At 55.9% G+C, this 19,952-nt stretch overlaps 1 protein-coding gene across 2 annotated transcripts; it reads right to left on the bottom strand.

The window, feature by feature from the left end:
- Positions 1 to 1,392: 1,392 nt before the first annotated feature.
- Positions 1,393 to 19,500, bottom strand: NELFA (negative elongation factor complex member A). Of its 2 annotated transcripts, none has more exons than XM_035714208.2 (11): positions 19,177 to 19,500; positions 9,074 to 9,245; positions 7,629 to 7,790; positions 6,470 to 6,559; positions 4,746 to 4,918; positions 4,583 to 4,652; positions 4,203 to 4,291; positions 3,436 to 3,547; positions 2,445 to 2,722; positions 2,228 to 2,327; positions 1,393 to 2,112 (listed from the first exon to the last, which is right to left on the bottom strand). In XM_035714208.2, the coding sequence occupies exons 1-11, from the start codon at positions 19,384 to 19,386 to the stop codon at positions 1,928 to 1,930; spliced, it is 1,641 nt and encodes a 546-aa protein (XP_035570101.1). In that variant the 5' UTR covers positions 19,387 to 19,500; the 3' UTR covers positions 1,393 to 1,927. The 2 variants fall into 2 exon arrangements, with proteins under 2 accessions (XP_035570101.1, XP_025293132.1); XM_025437347.3 differs by having other exon boundaries at positions 4,746 to 4,876; positions 19,177 to 19,499.
- Between the last annotated feature and the right edge of the window lie 452 nt (positions 19,501 to 19,952).

Genomic DNA, 19,952 nt, shown 5'->3' with positions numbered 1-19,952 from the left:
CCAGAAACTGTTGAACCTAATGAGCAAGTAACACTAACTTTGCAAATCTCTAGAAAACTGGTTTATGGATCTGAGTACGAGGCTGCAGCATGACAGCTGAGCCCTGAGGGCTCTGCCCAGAGTCTGAGGGGGAGCTTGGAGAGCTCTTTTGCGGGGATTCAGTCTTTCTGAATGGCAGCTTCAGTCCTTTGTCATGAAATGCAAAGCAGAAACAAAACAAAAATTGCCCCAACTTCTCCGGATTACTCAGCATCACCATTCCCCATCACCCATGAGGTGGCACCAGCACGGGTATCCGCAGTCAGGACATGCAACCACTGTGGGGGACAGAGCATGGCACCTGCGGCGCATGGGGAGTCTCCATCTGGCCTGTTCCATCAGGAACCGCATCGCGTGGACACCACGCCTCCCCCCACCTCTTGCCCCCCCCCACACACACACTCAGGTCCATGCTCCTGCCACCTCTGAAGTTCTGATCTTGACATACAAACCACAGGGTGTGTACTGCCCACCTTCCAGAACTACCGTATTTCCAGGAATTAAAGATAAGCCTGTTTTGATGGAAATTAATGCAAATGACTGTTGCCAAATTCTCAGTCCTCCAAGCAGCACAGTATTGGGCATTAGTCACTAGAGTGAATGGCTGTCCCGGGCGTCCCGGTGTCCGCTGTACCCTGTTGAGATGTGAAATGCCCCGTCAGAAATTAAATACGAACTGAACTGTTGGGTGTCGGAGCTTCACACAATAGGCGGTCAGGCTCCTGTTAGGAACGCTCGGTGCTCTCACTGGTCTGGACAGACTTAAAAACTTGAAATTCCTTCTGTGGGTCACAGACTGAGCTGCAGACGTGACAACTGCCCGTCAGGGGGAAATAACATTTAAAGTGGGACGTTGTGTTTGGAAAACTGTATATGAGTATTTTTGTATTAAAAAAATTTTAAAGGCTTTTTTTCTAGACTTACTTTATACGGCATCACATTTTGAAGTTTGGGGCTTTTGCCCACTTGCCTAGCTCCTGTGGCATCTGGCACAGCCCGACACACCCCATCTCAGATGGCTGCCCCGCTCAGGCCTTGCCGGGGCCTTGGGAGGTGCAGCCCATACCAGGAACAGTAGGCTGGGTTCCCCTTTGGATAAATAATCTGATGACCAAATCCCCTTTAAAGGTGGAATTGTGGGGGGGAGGTGTAGGGGGGGAGACCTGTCAACATCTTGGCTGGTGCTCGGCTCCGCTCCAGGTCTCCCATCTTCTCTGATAAAGCGCCTCTGACTGGGGCTCTGAGTCAGTGTAGGGGGGTGACAGTTGTGTTGCCCCCACCAGCTCCTACCCTGAGAGGGACCAAGCCCCTGGAGCAGAGAGGATGGGCTGGCCCCAAACACCGCTCCGGGGCTTTCTTTAGAAAAGCTATATTTTAATTACTCAGATCGTTTGTACAATGAAAACAGGCGCCAGAAGACTGGTCTCAATGCTCACAACCATACAAAAGACAAATACAAAACCTGCCTGTGGCATGTCCGGCCCGGTGTCTCCTGCTCTGGGGCATGGGCCAGGCCATCCCCACCCTGGTCTCAACTGTGCTGGGCATCACTTGGTCCCCTCAACCTCGTGGGATGGGAAGAGCATCGCACTAGCAAGGAAGAGCCCTCCCTCATGGTCAGAATTTAAGAAAAAATAAAAAAAAAAAAGATAAAAGTCTAACAGGCAGAGCTGTCACTAAAATTAGAAGTTATAACTTTTTTGGTTAACTTTAACATTCAAAAATGTAATATTGAATCCAAAAAAGTATCTGAAATCACACAAAAGGTAACCCATATTAAAATTTAAAAAATAAGTCCAGAACACCCCGAGAAATGAACCTAAAAGCTTCAGTGGGCTGGGGCCCAGCGGACCCCGCAGCGAAGGCAAGCAGAGGTGGGTGGGCAGCCCTAGGACACGTTGGCCATGGGCTTGTATTTCTTGAAGCGCGTCCACTGGCCTGTGGCATAGTTCATCTCGAACACGGTGTCCACCAGCATGGTGGTGCTGCCCTGGCCATCGGACTTGGGCAGGTCTTCCGTGTGCTCGCTGAGCTTGATCTGGATCACGTCGCCCTGCTCCTGGCACGGGTTCTCTGTGGAGGACAGGGGCTGCTGGGTGGGGCTGGGGGGAGGGTGGAGGAGCCTGTCCCTTCCCTCCCCTGTGGGGCCCTTGGCCCCCACCCCACTGGGCTGCCCATGCACACCCACCTCGGGAGCCAGCCATGAAGCCCAGGATCAGGGCCTTCTCGGGCCGTGTGACTTTGTTGGCTGTCTTGAACATCTCCTGTGCAGCAAACATCTGCTCTCTCTGCGAGTGTGGAAAGGGGGTGTGGGTACCTGGGCCCCAGGGGCACCACCACTCATATCCATCTGGAGCCCATGCCACCTTCCCACCGGGCCTGGGGCCGGCCAAGGGCCCACCTACCGTGAGAGACAGGTTCTTCTTGGGCTGCTGCTGGGCAGGGGGCTGGGTCTGTGGGGCCACCATGGCCACTGGAGGTGTCTGGGCAGCCGGGGTGACGGCTGGGGGTGTGGTGGGTGTCAAGGGGGAAGTGGGCGTCGAGGGTGCAGATGCTGCTGGGCTGGGGCCGCTGTTGTACATGGGTGCTCTCTGCTTGAACTGCGCGGGAAGCGCGGGGCTTGGGGTACTGGGCTCCTCCGGTGGCCTGCTGGCCTGTAGGCCGGCTTCCCGAGAAGATGGTGCTGTAAGCAGAGGGATATCTGGCAAAGGGATTGCAGGGCCAGGGACCACCCCCCCTACCTTGAGAAAGTGGGCGGGCTCCGCCCCACCTCCCAGGCCCTGACTGCTCATACCCTGGCTCACCCTGAGACCTCAGCTCCGTGTCCCCACAGCTGGGGCCAGAACCACAGGCCGCACTGCCAGCCCGCTGATGGGCATAAGCCCCCATACGCCCCCACCTTGGAGCTAAAGACATTAGGCCCTTCCAGACAGCAGAGGAGACGTCCAAGCCCAGGTCCCCCTGCTCATAGCCCCAGTAAGACAGGAACTGCCTTCCCTCTGGTCGCTTCTGCTCCCAGGCCCATCTCTTGGCAGGCACAGCCAAGCCCGGTGGAGCAAGAGACCGAGTCGAGGCCGTGACCCTGGATCCACCTCCCTTCAGGATCCTGGGACTGTGACGGGACCCCTGGGGCCTGAGGCACTGTCAGCCAGACACCCCATCCCATCCCTGCAGAATGCACTCCTGTTGGGCCGTGCGAAGGGGGCACTGCTTGTTTGCCCCCAGAATGGACAGAGCAGGTGAAAACTCTGGGTTCATTCCTGGAAATTTGTGTGACCAGAAGGGTCTCCAGTCAGGACCAGCAATGGTTCAGGGAGGACATGGCACAGATGTCCTGACACCCCTGGATGCATGGGGGAACAGGTCCGAGGAGGACACCTCCAGGTGGCGGCTGACCTGCAGGCGTCTCGGAGCTGGGGATGTAGGAGGAGGCCGGGACCACACTGGGCGTGGCAGGCAGGTAACTCGTGGATGGCAGCGCAGGCTCATTGTTCAAGGACCCGAGTTTCTGGAACACAGTTTACAGTCCTCCTGGACGCTGGGCTCTGCTGGCTCCTCTGTGAACCTCCACCCCCAGCCCCGGGGCAGGATGGCAGGCTTGCGGTCCTAAGGGCTGGGGAAGGGGCGCCTGGCTGTGCTGGACCTCCCCGCCACCCCCCATCCAGAGCTGCTTGTCTGCTTGGGGAGCTTTCCAAATCAGCCGCCTCTGAGGAAAGAAGGGCTGCCAGTCTTCCTCTGCCATGAATACCAACAACCAAGGGAAGACCCCTCCTCGTACGAAGTGAGGAAACAGCCCCACAGCAGGAAGAAACAAAACCATCGCCCAGAAACCTGTGGCTCCAAGGCCTTTCTCCAGCCTTGGCTTGCAGCCCTATCCCCATGGGCTGCACCTGCACGGTCCGCGTGGACGAGACTCCAAGAAGCAGGCTGCGCTAGGCCACTGACCCTCACCTCACCCGACAGGGGAAACCAAGTCACCGCACTGAGGAGATCGCTGAGGAGACCTCGCAGAGAGCACACAGTGTGTGCCTGCTCTTCACGCTACTGCGATGCTCCCTGGGCCTCTGGCCAGCGTTGCCTCTCGCACCCACATCCACACACATCCCCCACGGAGCACATTCTGTGGTTGACCACCAGGACAAGTGGGAGCACACACGGCCTACCTGCGTGGACACCAGGCCAGCCGCGTAGTCCGGGGTGGCGTTCTCCACGACGGTCTCTTCCTTGGCTGGCTTTTCCACCACTTCTGCATCTGCCGACAAAGCAAAGTCCTCGCCAGTCCCCCGACTGCACAGCACCCCACAAGCAGGCCGAGCAGACCCCCGGGGTGTGGGAGGGGCCCATGCTAGCCACACTGAGTGTGTGCTTCACAGTCTCTGGGCAAAGAACACACTGGGCTAGTTTTAGGACAGGTCGGCCATTGTGTTGCGGTCTTGTTGAGACACAGAAGCCACTGGTGGCTTGAGAAACACAGGTCCCCATGAAAAAAGGAAGGGGTAAGTTGGGGAGAGCAGGCTATGGTGGGGGAGCCCCAAGTACGTACCCAGTGTCTTCCTCCTTCTCTTTGCCTCTCGGCCAGCACCCACCATATCCAGCTCGGAAATGTCAAGCAGCTGCCAATAGACAGGAGCCCACCCTTAGCTGTGCGGTGAGGAATGCCGGGGCCGGTCTGGGGAGGCCGCCAAGGCCGGAGGGGCGGAGCCCACCTTCACTCCCCGCTCCTTCCGCAGAGGGGTCCTTGAAGGCGGGATGGGGGTCCGGTTCCCAGCAGGGCTGAAGACACTGGGAGTGGTGGGGCTTCTGAAGGGCGCCTGCTTCGGGATGCCTTTGAGCGGGGCTGCAGAGAGGATGGTGCCCATCAGTGGCCACCTGGACGGGGCTGCCCCCGTGAGGCAGGACTTCAGGTGATGGGTTTTCTATAAGGACAGAGGCCACCCCGCCAGCATGCTCTAAATGGAGGGGGTGCTCTGCCACCTGCTTGCCGGCCCAGCGCCCACCCCCAACTGCAAGCCTGCGGGATGCTCTGCAGATGTGACCCTGACCCCAGGGGACTTGTGTCTCTGTGGGGGGGGTGGGGGTGGGGAGACCTGACCACCAGGTGGCGACGCGCTCAGGCATCGCATCAAAGAGCAAGGCAGGGCAGCCCAGGTGGCTCAGCGGTTTAGCGCCGCCTTCAGCCCATGGTGTGATCCTCGAGACCCAGGATCGAGTCCCGCATCAGGCTCCCTGCGTGGAGCCTGCTTCTCCCTCTGCCTGTGTCTCTGCCTCTCTCTCTCTCTGTCTTTCATGAATAAGTAAATAAAATCTTAAAAAAATAAAAATAAAAAAGGAGCAAGGCAATGGAAATGATGACATCACAGCCAATCTGACATTTTTGCCAAGAACACCAACAAAAACAAAGATGCCACACGATGCTCAACCTGGCTTCCCTCTTGCACCTCTGGGCAAACAGCTCTGCTCAAGGCTAGACCCTCCCACACTGTGCAGCAAGGATCACCTTCCCCTGTCCCCAACTATGTCCAAATGCAGTCGCCTGACACAGGGATGGTGTCTCCTGAACAGGGCCTGGACCTGTCCCCCAGCATCTGGTGCCTCCCTGCTCCCACCTCTAGGACTCCATTTGGGCACTTGTGCCCAAACCCACTCACATGCAGATCTCACACCGTGATGTGGGCCCGGGGCATGCATGGCCCCTTCCAGCACAGCCAATGGGACCCTGAACTGGATGCTGGGTCAAGGGCATAGTGACCATGCCCCTGCCCTCGGGAACCTTGCTGGGATGGGCCCTATAGGAGGGGCCCCCACAAGGCTTCCCTTTAGGCCCACAGGCGCATCTGTTTTGTTTTCAGGTGACCCAGCTTCCCTGTGGTTTGGTCAGTGCTGGGCCCTGGAACGCAGGACAGTGGGCAACCTGCCCTCTTGCCCTTTGGGGTGTCTGTCCAGGGCCTTCTGGTGGCAAGCCCCAGGGCAACCCACATTCTTATGTCTGCCCTGTGTGCAGGCACGCAGGGCTTCTGCTTCCAACTCTGAGGGAGGGAAGAAGGTGGGCCCTGGAATAGCTGCCTCAGGCAGCTCGCTCTCCATTGGAGGGGGTGCCCCTTCCCTCCCCAAAGAAGGGGGAGTCCTGCGCACAGGGCAGGCACACTGTTCCCCACACAGAGAGGGACACAAACCAGCATCTCCCTCAAGTTCTGGTCAGGCTCCTGCATATGCTTCCAGGTCCTTTTGTCGGAAAACCTGAAATTTCCCCTGGGCTCTCTCCTCATCTCGTGTGCTCCTTTCACCAATACAACCAAAGACACCTACAGGGCCCACGACCCACGCACATCCCAACATTTAAATGACACCACAAACAAAAAAGACAGAACCCTTGAGGTGGGGCCTGGTCTCTGATGAGCAATGAGGGCTCAGAGCTGGGGGCCAGCCTTACTCGTGGTGTCCATCTTCCGGAGAAGCCCCCGGCCCTTGGCGTGGAAAGGCACCCCTGCACTCCTCTTCAGCTGCTGGGCCGTCTCGGTGGCTGCAAGAAGATGCGTCAAGTCAGCAACACGCCCTTCACTGCAGGCTAAGTATGTTATGAAGAGGTCGCACTGGGTGCATTCATGCAGACACAGGGCTCCCTTTCCCAAACATTTATGCCTTCCCAGAGAGAACTGGCACGACTTCCAATGTCACATCCTCCACTGAGCCAAACCTACTTTCGAGGAACCAGAGCCAGGGGGCCATCCTTCCTAGAGGGGCCCAGAGAGTGGGCCGTAGGGAGGCCTCGGGGCAGCCGGTGGCACATCCTCACTGCTGGGCACTGGGCAAAGCCCAATGTGTCTCCCCACACATGCATCAATCAGTGGAAGGAGACGTGGTTTTCCAGAGCTGGCTCCATGGGAACAGGGAAGGGGAAGCATGGGAGGCTTCACTGTGTCCCACTGGCTCTGAGAAGCCACAGAGCCACCCCGAGCCTGGGATGCTAAGGTCATGAAGGCTATGTTTTATTCAGATTCTCTGCAATCAGGCCATTTGTGCGTATGGTTAATACCAATTTCATGGCCATTCAAAATAAAAGTTCTTGCAATTCATACTTTGCAATTTGGTTGAAGAAATCAATTACCCTGCCTTTTTCCTGGCAAATACCTCCATACACATTTTATACATCACTATTTAGAGAAACATAAAATAAAATGACCAAACATCTTTAAGGTTAAAGGGACATCCTCTGCAACTCCAGCAAAAGGCGAAGTTATAGGAGTGAGGGTCAGGCCTCCTGTGAGCCTTCAGAGGGCTGCCCTTCTTACGGCCCACAGGACTCATCTGCAGATTTCACCGTTGTAACAAAGATTAGAAAGAGACACTTTTAACGTAAAACTTCTGACGTTTCTAAAATAGATTTAAAATACAGTTTAGCATGGTAATAAATAAATTTCTAAAAAAAAAATAACAAAACCCCACAACTTTACGTAGCCGGCTGTCTTGAACAGTTCAGGGACCATACACTCTAAAGGAACTCTAGAAATAAAACCACAGAGGAAAACAGAGGCACCATTTCTCAGCATCAGATCCCTCGCATGCTGGGCCTTCCAGAATGGGGCACTCACATTTCTGCAGGAGCTCCGCTCTCAGCGTGGCGCTCTTCGGTTTCCTCTTTAATTGAAAGTGTTTCACTGGGGGAGTGAGGGGTCCGGCGAGGGTCGTCAGGGCGTTTTTATTCAAGTACTGGCACTCTAGCGGCAGCATGGCAGACGCTTCACACTCGTTCACTGCTCATTCGAGAACCAACACAGCACATTAGGAGCTGCATCCCCCTCACACAGGCCCTGGCTTGCACAGCTCGTGTGAAAACACCATCTAAAGTGCTGTCTCCTACTTACGGTCCTGGATCTTCCACCTTGTTTTCAAAACAGAAAACAGGTCAGACTGCCCAGGGGCTCCACTCCACCATCACCCAACAGTCAAGGCCGCCAACACGGCTGCTTGTCAAGTGGGTGGCCCTGCAGCTGGGATGTCCCCACCCCAACCCCCAGGACCTGCTGGGCATGAGGGTTAGGATGTCCTGGCTGGCTGGCTGCTTGTCACTCTGGGGCACCATGGACATACAGCAGTACAACCTTCCCAGAGTGTGTTCTAGGTGTCCAGGGCAGCAGCAATACCGAGACATGCCCTGAGCGGCAGGAGAGGCAAAGTCTGCGGTGGCCACAGGCTCCTCCCCGCCAATCCCCATGGGCCCCCACCCAGCGGTCCTCCCAGCCCTCAGAAGCAGCACTTGGATTCAGAACTCATCCCCCTTCCTGTGCACCCCTCCCGCCACACCACCCCCTCTAGGACCTGGACGCCCCCAGGACTCCCAGCGGCCAAGAAGCCCACCTCCAGCCGCAAACAGAACAGGCCCTTCCCAGCCCAGAGACATCACCCAGACAGGCATGGGGTGGCCGAGTGAAAACTGACAGAGGGTGGAGGGGTGGTCACCTCATGGGTAGCAGAGGTGGCAGGGGCCACCTGCAGGGGGTGCCAACCACTGGCCCTGCAGCAGCATGGGTTCCGTCTCTAAGGGGCATGCCAGATGCAGCTGTGTGAACCAGGAGAGGGACCTGGGGAGGAAGCCCACCTCCTCCTCTGTGTTCTTTCTGTTTGTATTTTCTCAGTGGTTTTCAGTTCATGTTCTAAACTGAACTCATCCTTTCCCCATACTCTGTGCCAGGGAATGTTCTAGGCTCTGGAGCTGCAACCTGAATGGGCAGAGCTGTGGCCTCAATGAGCTGAGCAGGGAGAGGGCGTCTGAATATGCAAACAGTAACACACTTGGATCCAGCAAGCGCAGTGAGCAGCAGCTTGTGGGCCGTCCTGAGCTTGCTTCTCAAGGCCAGTCAGAAGCTGGGGCTGTGGCGGGGTGGGGGTAGGGGTAGGAGATATAAGCAGTCAAGGAAACATAACATGCTGTACTGCACATGATGCAATGCTCTGGATGTCAAATCCACTTTAGAAAAGATGTTTTAAAAGGAAGACCCGTTTCCCTCCTCCCAGCATAACACACACACACAAATACCCTTTTCTCTGAGTTCTCCTAAAATATCTTGAACGTTGGGATTCTGTTCTTCGAGGTCAAGGTTAAGCGAGCCTGTGTCAGGAAAGGACTTGAGGATGTCAGCTACCATGAGAACCCAGGGATCGGAGTCCAAGGTGGCCAGCTGGATAATCTCCGCCAGGGCGCCCTTCATCTGCCAAGAAAGGAGAGAGATTAGTCCTGAGCCGGGGTGTTTAAGTGCGTGCACATGCATGTGCACGCATCCCAACAGCCAACTAGGCAGCCACATGGCTGCCCGGACCCCACCTGCCCAGCCCTCTGACCCACATCAGCATCTTGCTAGGGACATAGGACTAGAGCTGGGCAGAAGCCAGCATCCACGCATCTTTGTTTTTAAATAGAGGAGAGCGCCCCTTGCATCCTGCCAGCGCACATCCTGAGGGGCACACGATGCATCCAACCTCTGTGGCCACTGCCAACACACCTGGACTCGTCTTCACGAGAACCTGTGGGCTCTCCCTCCATCCCCCCACCCAATGGCCACCCATTTCCCTGGGCCAGGCAGCGATGCCCACTTGCACTGAGTACGCCCACCTTGGCCCATGGCCCACCCACTGTCCCCCGGGGTCGCCTCATCTCCCCACAGCCTCCTTGATGGCTCCTGGTGCCTGCACAACAGGAGAGGGGAAGGCTGTCATCTGAGGGCGTGTTCCTGAGAACCCGCACCAGGTCACCAACACCCGCACCTTGGGGCACCTCTGGGACCAGGCAGCCACTGCGAGGGCCTCACCATGCTCGGCAGGGGGGCCAGAAGGTGGTGCAGGGCTCCCACTGCCCGCCCCCCCCAGCCCTGTCACGCAGTCTCTCGGGAATGGGCCAGAGCCTTTCCGTTCCCCAGACATTAGGTTTGTCACTCCTGCCCTTGCCACCTGCCCTGCTGCCCTGGAGTCCCCACACCCTAGCACATCCAGCACCAAAGTCAAAGCTCCCAGGTGTTTGATTCTGACACTGTCAGCCCCACACAGACCTAGGCATTGGCAGACCCACTCTAGAAGGCCATCTCTGGAAATATGCAGACATGTGTTCTTTTCATGGCAGAAACTGTAAACATCTGTGGTGGGGGCTCTTTGTTGTAGAAGAATGGCCTGCCCACCACCTGCCCCTTCTCCTTAGCCGAGCTATAAGCTCTGTTCCATACCAAAACCCAAAAGGCACAAAGTGAAAAATATTTTTACTTGTGTTCCTCACTCCAATGAGTCAAGGATAAAACCCATCTCAGGCAAAATAAAATTATGTATAGAAAATTACTCCTCTCTAAAAGCATCTCAAGGGGCTCAGTAAGACAGCAGGTTCCACTGTCGGCAGTTCACCCTCACAGCATGGAGAACAAGAAACAGACTGTGAGGAACCTCCCGTGCACCCATGCTCGCAGAGGACAAGGTAGAAGGGGACAGGCCACAAAGGTGACATGGACCCAGTGGGCGGGCACAGCTCACACACCCGGGGAGACCAGCATCAGAAAGATAGAAGACAGTAAATGTTGGAGCCCTCGGGACTGCTGCCAGGCATGGACACTGGGAGCCCGGCTGGCGGTTCCTCAGGAGGTTGAGTGTGGGCACCAACCAGGTCCAGAATATCCCACAGAGCAGTGGAAAGGAGGCCACACACGCAGTGACACAGAAGCCTCACCAAGATGAGACTCACCCAGGCTAGAGAGTCTCTCCTGAGAGCGGGTGACGTGGGCCATTAGGGGTACAGACACCAGGAAGGCACAAGACCTGCTCTCAAAACAGCTCACAAGAAAGCACAAGATACACCGAGAATCCACCTATGCTCATGAAAAGCTAGGGTCTTCAGCTGAACTGTACTCTTGCAAAAAGATACCTTGGAGTCTTAACTCAGAAGAAGGCTGTGTTTGGAAACAGGGCCTTTACAGAGGTGGTCACGTTACAAGGAAGCCACTAGGGGAGGCCTCATCCAACACAACTGGTGTCCTTGTAGAGATGGAAAATCTGGACACAGAAGAAAGACAAGGTGAGGACAAAGGGACACGATGGTGGGAGTGATGCCACCAGCTGCCAAGGCCGAGCCCACCCCGTGCTGTGGGACAGTGTACTTCTGAATTTTTTTTTTTTTAAGATTTCATCTATTTATTCATGAAAGACACACACACACACAGAGAGAGAGACACAGAGAGAGAGAGAGAGAGAGAGGCAGAAACACAGGCAGAGGGAGAAGCAGGCTCCATGCAGGGAGCCCGACATGGGACTTGATCCTGGGTCCCCAGGAACACACCCTGGACTGAAGGCGGCACTAAACCGCTGAGCCACCAGGACTGCCCAGTACTTCTGTAGGTCTAAGCCACCTAGCCTGTGGTCCTTTGTTCCAACACCCCAGCAAACCATGAGGCAATACAACAACCATGAGGCAAAACGCATATTTTATAAAGATGTAAGGAAGAAAGGAAGAAAGAGGGAGGTAGGTTGGTTAAAACCAAAGAGATTGCTGTTATGGACTGAATGTGTCCCTCAAACTAGACACTGAGACCCAATCCCCAGTGTGGTGGTAGCAGGAGGTAATAAGATCCTGAGGGCAGGGCTTCCGCAACGGGAGTGGTGCCTTCATATAAAAGAGATCGCAGAACTCTCCTACTGCCTGAGCACAGCCAGGAGGCTGCCATCTGCAAGCCAGGAAGATGGCCCTGGCAAGACACCGAACCAGCCAGCACTAGATCCTGCACGTCCTAGCATCCAGAAACATAAGAAAATGAATGTGTATTGTTTAAACCATCTGGCCGATGGTATTTTGTTACGGCGGTCCAAGCCATTTTTGTATTCAACAAAATCTGCAACAAAAACACCACCTTCAGGGCACCTGGTGGCTCAGTTAGTGAGGGTTTGGCTCAGGTCATGATCCCAGGGCCCTGGGATTAAGTCTTGCATTGGCCTGCTTCTCCCCCTGCTCATGCTCTTTGCCAAATAAGTAAATAAAATCTTTAAAAAAAAAAAAAAAAGTACTCCCTCCAGACACTTGAAGATGTAAGGAGCTTCCAGTCCTTGCCAAGAGGACAACCTGGCATGGGCCACTGGAACATCACATGCCCTTATGTTCAAATGCATGCGCTCTCGCCCCCTCTCCCTCCCTCACACACACACACACTGTGCACGCATGCACGTGCATAGCACTACAAATTCATGAGAAAGAGTTGGCCTACATCTAAATGCACGGCTGGAGAGAGATCTGGGACTTAGAACAGAGGCAAATAAAGCCCCAGGGCACTGGGTGGCTCAGTGGTTGAGCGTCTACCTTTGGCTCAGAACGAGATCCTGGGGTCCCGGGATCGAGTCCCACATTGGGCTTCCTACATGGAGCCTGCTTCTCCCTCTGTCTCTCTGTCTCTCATGAATGAATAAATAAAATCTTAAAAAAAAAAAAAACAAAAAACAAACTGGCATCCAATCTCACAGCATGTCTGAGGGGTGCACTCCTGACGCATCAAAGACCCATCTGTGAATGGAAGGACTACAAAATGAAAAGAAACAAGAGACGCACACCTAATGATTTCTTAAAACTTCCAAGTACAAACCATTAACAAAAAAATATTACTATGTATTAAAATGAAATATTTCTGTTCAGTGAAGAACAAATGATAAAGTTAACAGGTAACAGAATGGCAGATGTAATCTGTAATGAACTGTTCAAAACCAGCAGTTTACTATCCAAAATATGAAGCCCCCGCAAATCAACAAGATAGCAACCCCAACAGAAACGAAAGCAGATGTTACTAATAGGCAATGTAAAAGGCGGAAATTTGAGAAGGCAATGAACACTGGGATGGATGCCTCAAATGAACATAAGGTAGCAAACACTTTCCAACCAGCTGATCCACAAAAAGGAAAAGTGAACCAAACCAAGTGGGGGAGAAGTGGGGGAAATATAAGGACCATGAGGCACTGCAGGTGGGAGTGTGGACATTATGCTGCCACCACTTAAGCAAATACATTGTATGACTTGACAGACACTTCTACCCCATGGGTGAGAAGCTGTGTGCAGCCTGCCACCCAGGGCTGGAGAGGGGCATGCACAGGGACACCAAACAGGGGGCACAGCAGAGCAGATCTGGAGTTGGCTTATCTTTCTGTGAAGGGCTGGACAGTGACTTCAGGGCTTGTGTGCCATGTTGGCAGAAAAAGAAAAAGAAGTAATGATGCACACTTGAACAATCCGTTTAATAATGTGCAAACGTTCTTAGCTCATAAACCTTCAAATAGGTCACAGGCCAGTTTGCCAACCCTTGGATTAGATGAAGAACAACATGGGTGAATCTTAAAAATAATGTTTTATTTTAATAATTTGATACAAGTATGTAAGACAATGTAATTTATATCAATTAAAAATAATATGCACTTGAAGATTTGAAAATACATCCCAAGAGGAGATGTTCAGTGTCACTAGTGATGCTGGAAACACACAATGAACCCTTCAGGAAGGGCCAAAAGGACAGAGACACTGTCAACTGTGGAAGAGGACAGCTGGAGCCCCGTCCACTGCTGGTGGAAGGTGACCTGTGACTACCACCATGGACAGCAGTCTGCCAGTTTCTTTAGAAGTGAAACACAGGGGCACCTGGGTGATGCTGTTGGTGAGTGACCGACTCTTGATTTCTTTGGCTCAGGCTCCCGAGATCTAGACCTGCATCAGGCTCTGTGCTCACTGGGGAGTCGGCCTGAGATTCATTCTCTCGGCACTGTCCCCTCCACCCCCACATGCGTGCATGTGTGCATGTGCAGTCTCTCTCTCTCTCTCAAATAAATAATCTTTTAAAAAAGAGAAGTAGGGGATCCCTGGGTGGCTCAGTGGTTTAGCACCTGCCTTCAGCTCAGGGCATGATCCTGGAGTCCCGGGATCAAGTCTCGCATCGGGCTCCCTGCATGGAGCCTGCTTCTCCCTCTGCCTATGTCTCTGCCTCTCTCTCTCCCTCTGTGTGTGTGTCTCTCATGAATAAATAAATTAAAAATAATAATAAAAAAAAAAATCTAGAAACAGAATTTCCTTAACCAGGTAAAATCTATCTACCAAAAATAATAGTAAACGTATTTATCAGCAAAAACAAAGTTCTCACTGTGTGATCAGAAAAAAGACAATGTACTAGAGGGGTCCTGTTGAGTACAGTAAGGCAAGGAAAAGAAATAAAAAGTAACTGGAAAGAGATTAGTAAATACACAGAATAATAAAGAGTCTATGGGAAAATTATTGCAATTAGTAAGCCTTTAACACAGAAGGTATTCACAAACTCACATTTAAAAATAAATTTTGGGGGGATCCCTGGGTGGCGCAGAGGTTTGGCGCCTGCCTTTGGCCCAGGGCACCATCCTGGAGACCCGGGATTGAATCCCCCGTCGGGCTCCTGGTGCATGGAGCCTGCTTCTCCCTCTGCCTATGTCTCTGCCTCTCTCTCTCTCTCTCTGTGTGTGACTATCATAAATAAAAATCACAAATAAATAAATAAATAAATAAATTAATTAATTAATTTTGGGCCGCCTGGGTGGCTCAGCTGTTTAGTGCCACCTTCAGCCCAGGGTGTGATCCTGGAGACCTGGGATCGAGTCCCACATCAGGCACCCTGCATGGAGCCTGTTTCTCCCTCTGCCTGTGTCTGCCCCCCTCTCTCTCTCTCTCTCTCTCTCTCTCTCTCTCTCTGTCTCTCATGAATATATAAAATCTTTAAAAAAATAAATTTTAACAGATACTATTTAAGACAGCGAAAGAAATATGAAATATCTAGTAACACATCTAACAGAAAATGGAAGATCTGTCAAGAAAATCAGAACGCTTTAAGCAAATATTAAAGATCTAAATAGATCCATATTCACAATTTATGAGATTCAATATTATTAAAATGATTTTACCCCAGAATGCACTACAAATTCAACTCAGTCTTAACCAAAATCCCAAAGTGTTGTATGTGTAACCTGAGGAGTGCAGATTAAATCTATATGTGAACAGAAACAACCAAGAATAGCCAGAGATGTTCCTGAAGAATAAAGGGGGAAGTTCTGCTGTTAGCTGGCAAAACTTTGCATACAGTGGCAGTAACAGGACTTAGTGGGTTATTGGTACAGTGGTATATAAATAGCCTGAAGGAACAGAGCAGAACCCAGACACAGACCCACAGAAGTGACAGTGCAAATCAACAGGGAAAAGAAGCTGTTTCAGTAAATGGTAATGGTGCTGGACTAAATGGACATCCCTGTGGAAAATAAAACTGGATTCCCAGCTTCACACAATGATTAATTCCAGGTAGATTGAAGACTCCGACGTGAAAGGCAAACTGAGCTGCTCAAACAAGACTGCAGAAGTGTCCGCCCGCCAGGCAGGGAGCCACATCCCAAATGAGACAAAATCAGCCCCAATCAGAGGAAGGCAAGACTGGCAAAGGCACCCAGTTATAGCTGAGAGTGTCTGTACATCCAAAGGTTCTGTGAAAAAGACTTAAGACTGTAAAGTATCTGTAAAATATATAACTGAAAAAGGACTGCTAGCCAAGATTCATATATATTTATATATAAAAAAACAACCTAAAAAAAAAAACCTACATTGCAAAAAAAAAAAATAAAGTTATCAGGAAAAACCCTACAAAAGATGTAAAGATATTATTTCCTACAAAAGAAGGAATTTGTGAATAAATACATGAAAAATGCTCAACCACACGAGTAGTAAGGCAAATACAAATTAAAGACATTGAATGTGGTGACTATAGTTAATTACACTATACTGTATATTTGAAAGTTGCTGAGAGTAAGTCTTAAAAGTTCTCATCCCAAGAAAAAAAGATTCTGCAGGCATGGTAGACTTACAGTGGTGATGATAGGCAGTATGTGCAAACATTGTATCACTGCCTTGCATGTCTGAAACTCATTTAGGGTTGTATGTCGATTATACCTCAATTTAAAAAATGGTGCAAGGGTACCTGGGTTCAGCCCAGTTGAGCCACCGACTTTTGGTTTTGTTCAGGTCATGATCCAGGATTCCTAGGATCCAGTCCTGGGCTGGGTTTCCTGCTTGACCCTCTGCACCTCCCCCTGGCTCATGCTCTCCCTCTCAAATAAGTAAGTAAAACTTTTTTAAAAAAGATATGATGTTGAAAAGCAGGGTCATGACAGGGGCACCTGAGTATCTGTGTGGTTGAGGGTCGACCCTTGGCTCAGCCCGGATCTGGGGGTGGGGGTGTGTGTCCTGCTCAGCGGGTAGTCTGCTCTTCCCTCTCCCTCTGCCCCTCTGCCCCTCCCCGCTCCCCTGCCTGCTCTCTCTCAAAGACATAAATCTTTAAAATAGTGAAAATAAATTTACAAATGGCGCAGGAACTCTGGTAGAAAACAAACAAGAAAACCCCACCACACCTTCAGGCAGCCAGCAGGGGTTCATGTGACACAAGCACCCTGAGAAACAAGTAGCATAAGGTCAGGACCTGGGTTCCACTCATGGACATTACACCCAGAAATGTGTGCTTCCCACATCCCAATACAAACACGAGACGCTCGGCACCGGCAGTATCCACAGCAGTGAACGCTGTGCACAACCCACTGTCCGATGGGGTGGGACGGACTGGGGCAGGATGGACGGGGGCAGAATAGATGGGGCTGGGATGGACAGGGCAGCACGGAGGGGCGGCATGGACCAGGCAGGATGGATGGGGCAGAGATACTACTCAGGGACAGCCCGGACAGTCCACCCGGCATGCACGCAGGTGGCCCCACCGAGGTGCATCTGTCCCCAGGCCCCACCTGCCGCCGCCCCCCCCCCTCCCCGCCCCGCCCCACACATTCGGAAAACACAGCAGCGTCCTTACAAAAACTGCAATGGCAGCTGCACAAAGTAGTAACAAGCACCGGGCTTCAGTATTCTGAAAAACTAGTTTACCTCACACGAAAAATGGCACAATATGCCGTCAGGGAAAAAAGAAAACCAATCTCACATATCCACTAATTCGAACGACAGGAAGTATTCATGCATGGAAAGAATCCAAAGAATACAGGGCCCCAAACAAGTGGCTATTCCGTAAGGTGGACAGAACAGTCCAGAGCCGGCCGGCACCTCTGCCCCCAGCCCAGACCCTCCCAGCCAACAACCTGGGCTCGGGGAGGGTGCGGGGGGGATGGTCCCGAGGGAGAGGGTCGGTAGGGGTCCGGGGATGAGGGTCCATGGGTAGGGGGGTTGGGGGTCCCGAAAGAGGATCCGTCGGGAGGGGGCGTGGGGGTCAGGGGACGAGGGTCCGTGGGGAGGGGGCGTGGGGGTCCGGGGAGGAGGGTCCGTGGGGAGGGGTCGTGGGGGTCTGGGGAGGAGGGTCCGTGGGGAGGGGGCGTGGGGGTCCGGGGACGAGGGTCCGTGGGGAGGGGGCGTGGGGGTCCGGGGACGAGGGTCCGTGTGGAGGGAGCGTGGGGGTCCGGGGACCAGGGTCCGTGGGGAGGGTCCGTGGGGAGGGGGCGTGGGGGTCCGGGGACGAGGGTCCGTGCGGAGGGGGCGTGGGGGTCCGGGGACCAGGGTCCGTGGGGAGGGTCCGTGGGGAGGGGGCGTGGGGGTCCGGGGACCAGGGTCCGTGCGGAGGGGGCGTGGGGGTCCGGGGACCAGGGTCCGTGGGGAGGGGGCGTGGGGGTCCGGGGACCAGGGTCCGTGGGGAGGATCCGTGGGGAGGGGGCGTGGGGGTCCGGGGACGAGGGTCCGTGCGGAGGGGGCGTGGGGGTCCGGGGACCAGGGTCCGTGGGGAGGGAGCGTGGGGGTCCGGGGACCAGGGTCCGTGGGGAGGGGGCGTGGGGGTCCGGGGACCAGGGTCCGTGGGGAGGATCCGTGGGGAGGGGGCGTGGGGGTCCGGGGACGAGGGTCCGTGCGGAGGGGGCGTGGGGGTCCGGGGACCAGGGTCCGTGTGGAGGGAGCGTGGGGGTCCGGGGACCAGGGTCCGTGGGGAGGGTCCGTGGGGAGGGGGCGTGGGGGTCCGGGGACGAGGGTCCGTGCGGAGGGGGCGTGGGGGTCCGGGGACCAGGGTCCGTGGGGAGGGTCCGTGGGGAGGGGGCGTGGGGGTCCGGGGACCAGGGTCCGTGCGGAGGGGGCGTGGGGGTCCGGGGACCAGGGTCCGTGGGGAGGGGGCGTGGGGGTCCGGGGACCAGGGTCCGTGGGGAGGATCCGTGGGGAGGGGGCGTGGGGGTCCGGGGACGAGGGTCCGTGCGGAGGGGGCGTGGGGGTCCGGGGACCAGGGTCCGTGTGGAGGGAGCGTGGGGGTCCGGGGACCAGGGTCCGTGGGGAGGGTCCGTGGGGAGGGGGCGTGGGGGTCCGGGGACGAGGGTCCGTGCGGAGGGGGCGTGGGGGTCCGGGGACCAGGGTCCGTGGGGAGGGAGCGTGGGGGTCCGGGGACCAGGGTCCGTGGGGAGGGTCCGTGGGGAGGGGGCGTGGGGGTCCGGGGACCAGGGTCCGTGCGGAGGGGGCGTGGGGGTCCGGGGACCAGGGTCCGTGGGGAGGGTCCGTGGGGAGGGGGCGTGGGGGTCCGGGGACCAGGGTCCGTGGGGAGGGAGCGTGGGGGTCCGGGGACCAGGGTCCGTGGGGAGGGTCCGTGGGGAGGGGGCGTGGGGGTCCGGGGACGAGGGTCCGTGCGGAGGGGGCGTGGGGGTCCGGGGACCAGGGTCCGTGGGGAGGGGGCGTGGGGGTCCGGGGACCAGGGTCCGTGGGGAGGATCCGTGGGGAGGGGGCGTGGGGGTCCGGGGACGAGGGTCCGTGCGGAGGGGGCGTGGGGGTCCGGGGACCAGGGTCCGTGGGGAGGGGGCGTGGGGGTCCGGGGACCAGGGTCCGTGGGGAGGGTCCGTGGGGAGGGGGCGTGGGGGTCCGGGGACCAGGGTCCGTGTGGAGGGGGCGTGGGGGTCCGGGGACCAGGGTCCGTGCGGAGGGGGCGTGGGGGTCCGGGGACCAGGGTCCGTGCGGAGGGGGCGTGGGGGTCCGGGGGGATTCCAGGTGGCCCTGAGGGCCCGGGACAGAGCTGGAGAGAGTCCGCAGGGACTGTCGGAGAGGAGGGGGCCAAGGCCCGGGGTCTCGGGTCACGGGAAGGGGCGGCCCCGCGCCCCCACCGCCGCCCCCCTCACCTCGTCCACAGTGCGGCGCGGGAGGTGCAGCGTCCCGAGCAGCAGCTTGAGCTTCACGGCGGATGAGAGGCCGTGGAAGCAGAGGCGGATGTTGTCGATGACCGCGGCGGTGAGCAGGGACGCGATGCTGGGCGGCGCCCACAGCTCGTCGGTGGCCCCCAGCTTGTTGTGCAGCCACAGGCCCGTGTCGCTCTCCCGCATGGACGCCATCTTGGGGGGAGAAAGCAGAGAACCGCCGAGCCGGCATCTTATGAAGACACCTACGCGCCCGCGGCGAGGACCCCCAATATGGCGGCGCCCGCCCGGGCGGGCCACGGTGACGTCTCCCAAGGGGCGGGGCCTCGGCCGGAGGCTTCGTGGCGAAGCCGAGCGAAGCCGGTCGGCTGCCGTAACGTATCATGGCGGCATCCGCGGCCGGCTCTGCGGCTGGCTGTAGAAGATGACGTCAGGAGAGGGGCGTCGCGCTCCTGTGGCGGGTGGGCGGGGCGTCCGCCCGACTTCCCGCGCTAGCTCCGTCCGGGTTGGGCCGCGACGCAGACCAGTCCGGGCCCCTCGCCGGCGGGCGTCCGGGGTACCCCGGGGGCAGGCTCACGGGCGCTTCCGTGCATGTGGCCTCCCCTGTCCGCGGGAGCACCCTCCTGTGGGCCTGCGAGACGGAGCTTCCCCAGCGCCCAAGGACGTTTGTGACCGTCCGCGGGGGGCCCGGTACGGACGCGCGCACGCAGTCCTGCGTTGGTTCAGCCGGGTGCACTGGGTGCCTGCCCTGCCTGGTGCCG

This window comes from Canis lupus, chromosome 3 (assembly GCF_003254725.2).
Source record: "Canis lupus dingo isolate Sandy chromosome 3, ASM325472v2, whole genome shotgun sequence".
Lineage (NCBI taxonomy): Eukaryota > Metazoa > Chordata > Mammalia > Carnivora > Canidae > Canis > Canis lupus.
This window is presented reverse-complemented; position numbering and strand designations above follow the sequence as displayed.